Source organism: Apodemus sylvaticus, chromosome 1 (assembly GCF_947179515.1).
Source record: "Apodemus sylvaticus chromosome 1, mApoSyl1.1, whole genome shotgun sequence".
NCBI classification, from domain to species: Eukaryota; Metazoa; Chordata; class Mammalia; order Rodentia; family Muridae; genus Apodemus; species Apodemus sylvaticus.
The window spans coordinates 63,494,784-63,506,933 of NC_067472.1; the positions used below are offsets into that span (position 1 = coordinate 63,494,784).

At 55.2% G+C, this 12,150-nt stretch overlaps 1 protein-coding gene across 1 annotated transcript in view; it reads right to left on the reverse strand.

Annotated features, from left to right (window-relative positions):
* Muc2 (mucin 2, oligomeric mucus/gel-forming) overlaps positions 1-10,635 on the reverse strand; it is a 32,342-nt gene extending 21,707 nt beyond the window's left edge. Inside the window, exons 1-23 of the mRNA XM_052195186.1 lie at positions 10,535-10,635; positions 9,553-9,814; positions 8,358-8,472; positions 7,865-7,955; positions 7,661-7,770; positions 7,310-7,520; positions 7,000-7,125; positions 6,544-6,661; positions 6,307-6,445; positions 6,013-6,123; positions 5,854-5,923; positions 5,498-5,635; positions 5,229-5,393; positions 4,214-4,308; positions 3,879-4,005; positions 3,226-3,481; positions 2,970-3,022; positions 2,758-2,858; positions 2,228-2,382; positions 1,831-1,969; positions 1,064-1,171; positions 802-981; positions 444-683 (exon numbers count right to left, since the gene is read on the reverse strand). Of these exons, the coding sequence (XP_052051146.1) occupies positions 444-683; positions 802-981; positions 1,064-1,171; positions 1,831-1,969; positions 2,228-2,382; positions 2,758-2,858; positions 2,970-3,022; positions 3,226-3,481; positions 3,879-4,005; positions 4,214-4,308; positions 5,229-5,393; positions 5,498-5,635; positions 5,854-5,923; positions 6,013-6,123; positions 6,307-6,445; positions 6,544-6,661; positions 7,000-7,125; positions 7,310-7,520; positions 7,661-7,770; positions 7,865-7,955; positions 8,358-8,472; positions 9,553-9,814; positions 10,535-10,610 (3,186 nt within the window). The 5' untranslated portion in view covers positions 10,611-10,635. The remainder of the gene's footprint in view (positions 1-443; positions 684-801; positions 982-1,063; positions 1,172-1,830; positions 1,970-2,227; positions 2,383-2,757; positions 2,859-2,969; positions 3,023-3,225; positions 3,482-3,878; positions 4,006-4,213; positions 4,309-5,228; positions 5,394-5,497; positions 5,636-5,853; positions 5,924-6,012; positions 6,124-6,306; positions 6,446-6,543; positions 6,662-6,999; positions 7,126-7,309; positions 7,521-7,660; positions 7,771-7,864; positions 7,956-8,357; positions 8,473-9,552; positions 9,815-10,534) is intronic.
* Between the last annotated feature and the right edge of the window lie 1,515 nt (positions 10,636-12,150).

Genomic DNA, 12,150 nt, shown 5'->3' on the forward strand with positions numbered 1-12,150 from the left:
GATCATCTAAGTACTGACTGAAGGAACGAGGTGTACAGAGCTGAAGAACAAACACCTCATGTGGTGCAGTGACATGTCTCCAAGTGTTCTTAGCCTACTTGGAGAGGCCAGGACTCCCCAAAGCAACCATAGTAAAACTAATAGGTCACACCCCTCTCATGGCACAGTCATGCTAATCAGTTTCTTTCAGTGGCCCCAACCATGGCCCCTGACCACAACCACAACACACCTATAGTGGGACTCTGCCTACTTTGCCCATGCCCCACAGTCAACCCACGCCTGTGGCCCTGCCCACACTTGTGGCCCCTCCCATGCCTGCAGCCCCGCCTACTTTGCTGTGGTCCCTCCCATGCATGTGGCTCCTCCCATGCCTGCAGCCCTGCCTACCTTGCCGTGGCCCCTCCCTGCCTGTGGCCCCGCCCATGCCTGCTGCCCCTATGTACCTTGCTGTGGCACGCTTTGAACACGCCACTCTTGATGATGCTGCACTGTTTCTCTGCCCAGGAGCGGCGATGTGGGTTCAGGCTGCAGGGGTCTGGGTTGTGGCTCACATCTGGACAAGTGGAAGCTTCCTTCCAGCTATTCCCAAAGTCCAGCTCACTGGTCACCACCATGTGGTCCCGAGTGGTGAAGTCATTTTTGGTTTGGTCATCAAAGTTCCCACACAGACCGCATACAGTGCCCTGCAGAAAGAAAGACAAGAGTCTCTAGCTTCAGAAGATCTTGAGGTAAGGCAGAGCAGCATCCACAGGGCCTATGCTGGGGGCAGCCCAAGGCACAGCTGGCATCTTGGTGGCCTACCTTGTAAGAGGGGTCCAGCTTGATGAAGATGGTGGTCTTCTTGTCCCAGATAACGATGATGCCGGAGCTGGCTTCTACCACCAGGTACTGGCCTACTTCCCGGGTGATATAGGGCACATGGTGACCCTCTTCCAACTGCTTTACCACACGGTGTTTATCCACCAACTTCAGCTCTGTCCCCTATCCAGAGGAAAGGATCGTCACTGACTGTGTCCAAGGGTTCCCAGTGGACCCCCTCTCCTGGGGAACCAGCAGGACTCACTCCAATAAAGATCTTTATGGCCTTGGAGCAGGTAACACCTGTGGTACCGCAGGGGACATTCTCGGTGATGATGCTGAAGGAACCGGTAGAGTTCTGGCCACAGTAGTCCTGGGGGCCAGCAAGGTAGTGTCAGTGAAGAAGGCCAGGACACAGGTGCCCTACCCCAGCTGGCAAGGCTACAGCTCCCCTCTGAGAAGAAAATGCTCTGCCCTTCCCCATGTGGGATGAGAGGCCCTGACTCAAGCCTCACCCAGCCAGACCTTCTGTCGTCTAGGGATGATGATGTCATCAAAGAGCACAAGGGAGAGTAGCTTGGCCTGTCTACACACACACACATACACACACACACACACACGCGCGCATACACGTGTGCACACACACATACACACGCATGCACACACACACATGCGTGCACACACACATGCATGCACACATACATGCACACATGCACACATACACATGCACACACACATTCACACACACACACACACACACACGCATGCACATACACACATGCACACACACATGCACACATGCATGCACATACACACATGCATGCACACACACATGGGGGCAGGCTTTCTCAATAACCCTCATCTCCACGTATAGGGCAGAGGAGACGGGTTTACCACACCCTCTCTATTCATTGCTGGGAACCCAAATCCTGGCAGTATGTGGGTTCCCCCGTGAAGAAAGGCTGGCCCTTCCCACCCCAGGACCCCCAGCTCTCAGGGCAGGCTGCTTCCAGGATGGGTCCACAGTCGCACCTGGACAGCCACGTAGGAGCAGTGTCCGTCGAAGTCATAGTGCTTCCCGTCGAAGGTGATGTAGTGGCCACTCCCATAGATAGAGCAGGTGCTGTGGCATGCATACCGGGTGCACTCCCAGCGTCCTTTCTGGCAAGTACTGAGGAGAAAAGTAGAGGAGCCTGAAGGGTCCCGAGGCCAAGACTCTCATCTGCTCTTGGAGAGCAGCTTAGGTAAGGCCCTGGACACCATGGAGACCCCTCCTGAGGAGGTCCATGTAGGAAACCCGTGAGCATGTACACCAGCCTCCCGGGTAAGGAGCAGACACAGACTGCTCCATCAACAAAGTGGGGACCACCTTGTATCCCCCACAAAACCAGCTGAGTCCCTCCAGTGCAGCCTGACTGGGCCAGCTCACCATGTGTTGTTACAGTCCAGTTTGATCTCTTCCCCAGGAGAGTACAGCTGTTTGTTGTGGATGCAAGGACACTTGTCCTCCTCCACACAGCCACCACGGCCATCATCCAGCTGTCCATCGGGACACACACAGCCGCTGATACACTCTGTATGGTACTGGAATAAGAAGGGCTCAAATAAGGGCCCAGCCCTTTTTGAGGAGTCAAGTGCAGATGCCAACGTGAGATCTAACAGTGTCCTGGACCCCCAACTTCTTTTCCTCTCTCCTAAGACCCCTTGCTTCAAGCTCATCCTGGTCAGGGAGACTGGGTAGAGTTGCTGACCAGGGTCCCTACACTGACCTCTGCCCTGACTCAGGCTGCCACTTCTCTTCCAGGGTCACAAGGAATATCAACCCCTGTGTTTCTAAGACTCAGCTCCCAGCCCAATGGACTGGTAGTGTGGGAGTCTGCCCTTTCCCTCCGCAGTGGACTCAGGCCTCCAGAACACTCTCAACCAGCCCGCCCACAGCATCCCCTCCCTGGCACTCACATAGCCAGCCACCAGTGTCTGGCAGCTAGTGGCACGGGGTTTCCGGACGGCCAGAGCAGTTAAGTTGTTACAATCCACAAGGATTTTGGGGGATTTACAGGCTGTGGGGTGAAGAGTCTGTCTTAGCTCAAGATGGATTCAGACACCAAGTGAGTGAAGAAAGAAGGAGGAGAAACAAGACTCGTGGCCACACACGGGCAGCAACCACTTACTTTGGCCAATCAGTCTGACCCGGGTACATTGCAGCCTCCCGTTCCGGCAAATGCTGTGAAAGACAAGTGGGAAGTGATGAATGAGACCCAGGTCTGTGTCCACACAGGGCAGATGCCAGCTGGGCCACTCTCAGAAGCTCACCCCTGGCACCTCTGCACCATTTGAGAGCCTCAGATGCCACGGGTAGAGTCACCCATTTTTTTCACTCAGGGTAGAGATTCGAGAGCAGCCCCTTGCCAAGTCCAGGACACTCACCAACGCTCCCCCTGCCTCAGAATCACATCTCCTGCCTCCAGGTAAAGACCATGGTGGTAGCAGGAACACTTAGCCAAGGGCACACAGCGGCCTTTCTCATCCATGAAGGTGTGGTCTGGGCAACCACAGCCTTCCACAGGGGCAAATCCTTTGAGGCAGTGGGCGTCGCCTTCTGAGAGTGAGCGGCAGGTCTGCTGGCAAGTGGTCAGGTTGTACATGAAGATCTGTGAGCTGGGGCAAGAGTTCACATCCTTGTCTGCAGAAGAAACCACAGGAGTAAGGAAGGGGCAAAGGGAATGGACTCCAACTCCTGTCCCTATAGGTTGTCCCTGAGTTTCTCTCCACCAGAACTGCAGATACCTGCCTAGCCCAAAGGCCAGAAAGCCAGCCACCCTGAGAACCCCTCCCAGGCCCCTGAACTCAACTTCCACAGCTGTGGCTAGCCCAGAGCCCATCTCTACAGAATTACGCTCCTCGCTGCAAGCAGAAAGTGTAAAAAGTCAGGGAACTCTGCTTCTGGCAGAACCTGGGGGGCAGCTACAAGGAGTGGGCCCCTCTCCCTGGACTGCTGTGCTCAGGGCTCCCAGCCCAAGCCTGTGGGGTACCATGTCTGGATCACCATCTTAGGACTCATCCAGCGAGGAAGCACTTACTGCAGACACTCTCCCGCCAGCCCCACAGCATGACACCCTTGGCTGCGCAGGCGCGGGCGTAGGAAGAAAGCGCCGCACACATGCAGTCTTCGTTGTTCTGACAGTTGCACGTGTCATATTTGCACCTCTGAGAGGCAAACCAAACAACAGACCATGAGATGAGGGGATCAGGTAGCATGGCCCCAGCACCCCGGTGCACTCAAGTGAACGTAACATGTGCACACACGCCAGCACTCAGGCACACACACATACCCAGCCCCTCACAGCTCACACTTTGGTGGCTCTGGGGACACTGCACGCAGTGTTGAGTGTGAAGTGTTGGAGGATGAACTCACCTTGTAGTATTCAGTGGGATCCACAGCCAGGTGGCACCTGGCAAAGGGCGTCTCTGACCTCTTCAGCAGGGAACACCAGTGCTCAGCGTAGTTGGCTGGGGAGTGGATCAGAACCTTAGCATGGGCCAGGCTCCATTTTATATACCCTGAGCCTAAATTCTGATCACCCAGGATGGAGGTAACATGGTCTCCTGTGTGACCAAAGCCAGACCCCCTCCTTCCTCCCATCATATCTCCAGGCAGCTATGATAAAGATGAGACCTCTCAAGTTGGAAGGCAGACTGGAGGATCGGGGTGGGGGGAGGGGGGTTTCACCCCCAACAATGTCAGCCAACCAGATGCCCCAGGGCTCCCAGAGACTAAGCTATCAACCAAGGGGTACACATAGTTCCAGCCAAAAGAGTGGCAGAGGAATGCCTTGTTGGGCATCAGTGGGAGGAGAGGTCCTTGGTCCTGTGAAGGCTCACTCAATAGAGGCCCAAGTATGGGGAAACTGAGTGGGGGTCATGGGAGTGGGTTGGGTGGAGGAGCATATTCTTGGAGGCAGGGGGTGGGAGGATGGCTTGGGGATTTTCAGGGAGAGGGGAAACCAGGAAGGGGTATAAATTTTGACACGTAAATGAAGAATAATTTTTTTAAAAAAAGCTGAGACCTCTCTGCATAACACCCACCTCTCCCTTTCTCAACCCCAAGGGGCTAGAAATCCACATATATGATGGAGAAATGAGTAGGAGGGCATGTCGTCCTAGCATTAGGCCAGGCCTAGATGAGAGCCGCCAACTAGCAGTGAGCCTGCCCAGCCCATCTACTTTGTCACCTGGAGCGCTGTCACCATGGGGCCACTATAAACCAGCTGAAACAGCAGGTGAAAGTGCTGGTCCCCATGTGACCTTAACCACCCCTCCCCCACATCCTATGTCTTCATCTGGAGCCCCGTCTGCTCTGAGGCTGTGCTGTCGGGACTGTGTGTCCTTGACAAGCCAGTGGACAGCAAGCAGCTTCCCCTGAGCCTTACCACTCTCGATGTTGAGGGAGCAGGGGTCATCTAGCCAATCCAGTTTGTCATGGCAGCTTGATTGGGCCTTCCAGGTATTGGCGAAGCCAGCACCGGTGGCCTCCACCATCCCACCAGACGTCATGAAGTCATCACTCTCTAGGCCGTTGAAGTTCCCACAGAGACCTAAAGGGCCAGGACAGGATTAGGAAGACTCTGGGGGCCGGTGTGGGGGGAGATAGGACCCTCATGGGGCTTTTTCAGAGACAAGACGGGAGAGAACCACTCACCCTGCACCTGTCCCTGGGCAGCCTGGTCCAGAGTCACAAAAAGCTGCATGACTGGTACCAGCTGGATCTGCAGCCGCAGTCCGAAAATCGTGTTCACGACAATGTGGTAGGAAGAGGGTTGGAAGATGGAAAAGCTCGCTGTAAGAGAAGGAGGGACATGGTGAAAGGTAGCAGGACTCCTTGATTCCACCATACTGTGGGGTGACATGCCCACCACGCCCTATCACTAGCAGGGACCCAAGGATAGAGTCTGCCTGAGGACACAGGCCCATCCTTGCCCAGACTCTTAGGCTGTCTGAATCTCAGCTGGCCCTGCTGACTGACAGCAGTTTGGGACCCCTCCCTGAGCCACTCACCTGCCACATGGGGCAGGGTCACCTCCATCTCATTGAGCAACACACTGCCACCTGATTTGAAGGCCACCACCTGCAAGAAATGCCAAGGGTGCGTAGATCTGAGCGGGCCCGCACGCGGGACCCAGAAATGCTGGCAAGGGCAGGAATGGAGGCACTCACGTTCTTCTTGTTGTCTGTTAACAGCACTACGGTCTTCAGGCAGGTCTGCGTGTCCGTAGAGCCACAGGACGCCAGCTCACCCAGGAGGGCATAGGAGTCATTGTGATCACTCTGTATGAGAAAAGGCAGTGAAGTTACTGACAGCCTCCTGCACCCTAGACCCCCACTTTACAACCCATTTCTAAGAGCAGCATTACCCACCACCCCAAGGATAGCCTTCTCCAGAATCAGTCTTTCCACCCGCCCCGGAAGACAGAGAGCCCCCAGCTCCATCCAGGTGCCTGGCTGGCCTACCTTGGTCAGGACATAGTAGCAGTCTCCATGAAAGGTAAACTTTTTCCCATCAAAGGTGGTAATGTGGGAGCCACCTTCCAGGGCACAGGTCTCAGGGCAAGGCAGGTCTTTACACACCCAGCGACCGGCATTGCAGACACTACCCAGAAGCAGGGCACAGGGTCAAGGCAGGGTCAGGGTCAGGGTCAGTAACACCCCAGCCTGTCTGACCCCCAACGTCTATGCCCTGAGACTTACCACTCCTCACAGTCATTGGTAATCTCCTGGCCTGGCATATAGAGGTGTCCGTGCAGCTTGCAGTGGCACTGGCTCACAGGGATGCAACCACTGCCCGTGATGTCATCATACACAGTGCCTGTGACAGATAGCCTGAGATGTAAACTTACCCTGGCAGCCTCAGGAAGTGCCAGAGACGCAAAAAAAGAAAAAAAAAAAAAAAACCACTAACTAGCAGATTTTAATAAATCTGTTAAACGGGACATCTAGTCAACCTCATATAGATTTTAAAAAAAAAAAAGTCCTTGCAAGGTGAGGCTTCCAGCCAGACCTCCACCCACAGGTGTCCGGAGCCCTTGCTCAGTCAGTGAAGATTCTCATCTCACAGCACCCAGGGCTCTTGGAAGGGTCCCAACACCCCCCCCCCATGCTGCTCCCCTCCCAGTCCCTAAGACAAGGATCGTCCAGAGCTCATACCTTCTGGACAGAAACAGCCGTCCATGTAATGCTCCTCACACAAGCTGCTGACCTCCAGGTGTGAGCAAGTGTCGACGCAGGGGGAGCTGCTCTCCAGGTACACCATGTTACCGGGGCATTTCTTGGCTAGAAGCAAAGACAGCGCCATCAGTCCACAAATGAAGAGTTATCAAGGCCGCGGGTAGACACAGCGTCTGGGTGCTTGGCACAGACATGGCTCCCATCACGGGGCTCACTAAGCCCAGGGACACTAACACTGAGCACCACGTGAATGGCCTCCCAGGCGCCCCACGGGTCACTAGCTACTTACGGCAGAGTGAGGCTGTCCTCCAGTTCTCAGGTCTGCCGCCTGCGTGGGAGCACTGGCGGGAGAACTCAGCAAGAGTGCTGCACTCGCAGGCACCGCCCTCCGGACACTGGCAACGGTCGTGTATGCAGGCGCGCACGTACAGCTCCACGGGCACGCGGGCCTGGCAGTCCTCGAAGGCTGTGGAGGTCAGCAGCCTCTCACATTCAGCTCGCTTAAGACAGAAAGACATGAATGTGGACATCTGTTCACACCTCTCTTCCCTCCCCTTAGAGCATAGATCAATCGATCCCCAACAAAGGTCAGCAAGTAACAGGTTTCCTGAGAGCCTGGGGTTCCCCAGCGGTGGCTCACGTGTACAGAGCAGGACTCCGGATCTTGTACCGCCTCAGGGTCCTCACATTCAACCTCAGGTTTGTTGATCTTCTGCATGTTCCCAAACTCAATGGCACTGAAGTATATGCCTAGGGAGACAGCTGGTCAGCAGTGTGCCTTGGGTGCCAGGAGCCTGCAGCTACACCCCTGTCTCCCTCTCAACAAGGCCAGCTTGGCACTTACCGTCAGAGAGGAACTCATAATTGGTCTGCATGCCATTGAAGTCCCCACAGAGACCACAGGTGTGGTTCTGGAACCGGCTGTCCAGCTCCACCTGTCGGAGGAGACGGGAGGAGAGGTGAGCAGACCTCTGAGCCCAGCACATCTTCCAGAGCCCCTAAGTCTGGGCAGCTTTTCAAAGAGGGCAGGTGGGGAAGAAGGCAGGGGTCAGCCACTAGAAAGGTGGCCTTCGGGGTGGAGTACCAAAATGCAGTCTCTGAAAAACAGAGACAGCTCACTGCATCTATAACACAGAGAGCCTCTCCCAGGCCAGGCCAGTAGAATCTCTGATACCAATCACTGTCTCCAGCAGCCTCTTCTACCACACAGGATCCTACGCCAACTGCCAACTGTGAGATGTGGGGTCTCCCACCCTCCTGCCCTTCTATAGAGCCACCAGGCCTCTGGCCAGACAGAGGAGTCCCATCACCCCAGAGCCCAGGATGCTGGTGCCCACCATGAGTGCATCTTCCCGGTTCCACATGAGGGAGAGGCCGGCACGGGAGTAGATCTTGGTGTAGGCGTCGTTCTTCTCAATGAGCAGCCCGGAGCTGTAGTGTGGGGTGCTGACCCTGTGGGAGCCACTATGGGGTCACTCACCAATTCACCCTCCCAGGACACACCCACTTGTCCTCATGAGGGGTTTGCTGTCTACAGGGTGCTGAAACCATGGGCATTATCTGGGTGAAGTCGGTCCCAGCCTGGCTCCTTCTGTGGCCAGCCTGGTCTCATCTGAAGCCATAAACTTATTTGGCCAAGTTCAAAAAGGCCAAAAAGCCCTTGACCTAGCCAGGTGGATTTCCTTGGGGCAGGGTGAGGGCCTTTGGCCTATTTCCCTTCCTGTGCCCCCTCTGAACCCAGGATGGCGCCTTCCCAGAGTCCTAATGGCAATGGGTCTAGGACATCTTGGGGACTGAGCCCCCAACCCTCTCTAGGCCTTCTGTTCAGAGGCATTGCCTTATAAAATCTGCCAAGGTGGTACCCTCAACCCCTGCCCAGCCCATCACCCTGGGGCTGTCCTTATGCGAAGACCCCAGCCCACTCCTGTGCTAGCCTGGAACTGCCACACAACAGCCCCTGAGCCTCTATTCTTAGGGACCTCTGCCACACCCAACCCACACAAGACAGCATGACCCAGGCAGACCAAGCAAGGTAAGGGAACCCTGGGAGAGCCCCATGCAGGATACAGAAACCCCTGAAGCAGGAAGAGAGTAAATCCCCAGGAGCTGAACCTGCAGGACAGGAATGCATTTAAGAGGACCTCATTGTTGCAGAGACAATACCAGGGAACAATGGGGCAGGGCAAGTAGCCTCTCCCTTCCGAGCTACTGCAACTTTAGCCTGGGGGACATGCTCCAGGCAGTCACCAGCCTATCCCACATGGCCCTGAGGGATATCTACAGGGGACTCACAAGATACCGAAGACCCTGCTCTACAGAGGGGACCACTCAGTGAATGTTGAATGAATCCATGGCTAGCTCAAAGCTCAAACTTAGGCATGTACCAGAGAAGAAGAGGGTATCCTGGAGGCTGGCTAAGTTATACAAAATGTTCAGGGGAAAACTTGCTCTGAGGAGGCAGAAGCATCCCTCCCCCACCACACCCCACCCCCAGCTGCCGGGACATGAGAGAAAAATAGTAATTCCACTCACATGGCCCCGTTCACCACTGCCAGCTTGTGGGTGAGGTAGATGGTGTCATCCTTAATGGTGATCAGGACTGACTCTATCTGGGGGTGACCCCCAGCCTCGCCCAAGCCCCGCTTCAGGTGCACAGCAAATTCCTTGTAGGAGTCTCGGCAGTCAGAAGCAAAGTTATAATCACAGAGGCCAGGGAATCGGAAGACATCGCCATCAAAAGTCTTGTAGTGGAAGTCACCCCAGGTGCTGCAGACATGGTTTCGGGATCTGGCTTCTGGGAGAACAGTGGGGACACAAGGTGAGACACCCATGTACAAGGAGGGCTTCCCAGAGTCCACCCTCTGAGTTAACCCCAGAGGCCCCCCAGGGGTACCCATCTGGGGCTCCACTCAGGGTTTCTGGGTCCCCCTGCAGAAGCAATCTCTGTTAAATATTGGCCAGCCCTCTGCAGAGACTCTCAGACAAGGTGCTAGTTGGTGTGGAGTCCAAGGAAGGAGAAAGGTAATCTGGTCACTCTGTTGACCTCAACCCCCTCAAGATGCTCCACTTAGCCCCTCTCCACACACTTTTCACCCAGCAAGAGGCCAAGCTGGGTCCTTCAGTCTTCAAGTGTTCCCCCAGGGACATCCCCCATCTACAGCTTTATCCTGATGGGACAGAAGTGTCCTGTATGGACACCCAGCCCATTCTCCAGAGGCACTGTCTTGCCGAAGTTCCTCTATCCCTGGAGCCTTCCTAAGCTTGCCTTCTTTCATCCAATTCCTTCTCCGCTCCTGGGGACAATGGTCCCTCAGGGATCTCAGCTTTGCATCTACCTGGTGCAACCTCAGAGTTGTGGTGAGAGCCTTAAGACCAGTCCCACTGCAATGGTTCTGTCTGGGGACACCGTCCTATTCCGGAAGACCCTTCTGAACTGCTCTGGACTGCCTTGCACCACCCCCCACCCCAGCCTGTATTCTGCCTGCTCCCTGACCCAGATCACCCAGCTCCTTACCTGTCTGGAGCTCCGAGCCCTTGGCTAAGGCCAGGACTAGGCACACAGCCACCAGGCGAGCTAGTGGCAGCCCCATGGTGGCTCACGAGGGCGGCACAGAAGAGCATCCCAGGGCAGGGGTCCAGGACTTATATGCCTAGCAGGCACCCGAGGGCGGAGGATGAGGGAGGTGCGAAGGGTGGGTGGGGCATTTGCCGAGTTATCAGGAAAACAGCTGTGGGGGCTCCACGGGTCCCAGAGAGGAAATATTGATTCAGGTTATCTGAGTTTATCTTTATATGACTCCCTGGGTAAACTTGGCCTTCCTCAGAATGTCATAGCCCCAATTATCCCAATGCCAGCACACACCCCAAGTGAACTCCATCCCTTTAAGCTACAAGCCAGGCCAGTCTCAGGCTAAGAGAGGCAGGAGGTGCCTGCTAGAATTACATCCCACAAGGTCTGCCATACCCCTCTCAATGCTCGCAGGCCCTGCCCCACAACCACCAATGCAGCCTGGATAGAATAAGGAGCTTCCAGGAGTCCCCAACTCCATTCTATGTCTCCACCAGCTGTGTGGGCTGAGACAACCATGATTCCTGATGCGTCTCACTTCATGTCCTCAGGGAAAGACAAAGAGTAGCAGGAAATCAAGACTCTTGGGGGGAGGTGACCCCATCTCATGATCAAGAAGGCAAGGAGCAGTGGGGACGTGGGAGTCACCTGTCTCCGTGGAGCCTGCTGTACTCTGAGCCTGGCTAAATCCACTCTCTAATCCCTTTATTTTTCCCAGGCTCTGCCAGTCTCTGGAATTACATGTAATTAAAACTTGGGCAGCCCTCAGCCCCGGCAACAACTCTCAATGGACTCATGTCCCCTGAGTACAAGAGGAAGTGGCTGGAGATCTGGAGCAGTCGCTCTGTGAGAATGGGGTCTGAGCAGAAGGGTGAGCCCCAACCCTGAGGAAGGGTGAGTTCCTACTGAATGAAGCAGTGGTGACCCCAAAGCTGAATGACCTGACCCTAACAGAGGGTCCTGAGCCCCTGTCCCTGCACAGGGTCCTGAGGCTAGCACTTCTCCCAAGGACATATGGAATCTGCAGCCTGTCCTGAGTTCGTAGACACAGCTGTTACACAAAGGACATGATCCTTTGAGTGACCCTGGTGATCTTCAGTCCCTGAGCTTACCCCAAAGCTGCAGCTGCCTCACCAACATCTGGAAATGCCTCCAAGAAGCAGGGTGCTGCAGCAGAGTTGGTATAAACCACAAACATGAGTCTACAAGAGACACCAGTTTCCAAGGTCCACACGGGATGAAGAGGCACAGGTGGACACCTACAGCTGGAGCATAAACTGAGACCTGGGAGCACCCCTGACCTCCAGATTTCCTCTTGCTGAAAATAAGGATAGGTCCTGACTTTGGTTCGAGGACACAAATTGAATTGGGTCACAAGGTGCCTCAGGCTCCAATTTTGTCCCCAACTTCCAGAGGTGAGTGAGGAGAGATGCATCGATGGCCACAGGCTCCCTGAACGGGGCTTGGCATCTCCTTCCCTAGACTCTTCCTCCAGTTCTGAACAACAGCCACATCCTGGCCTCTAGAGAGACAGCCCTGCTAGTGATAGTACTGCCCTATGA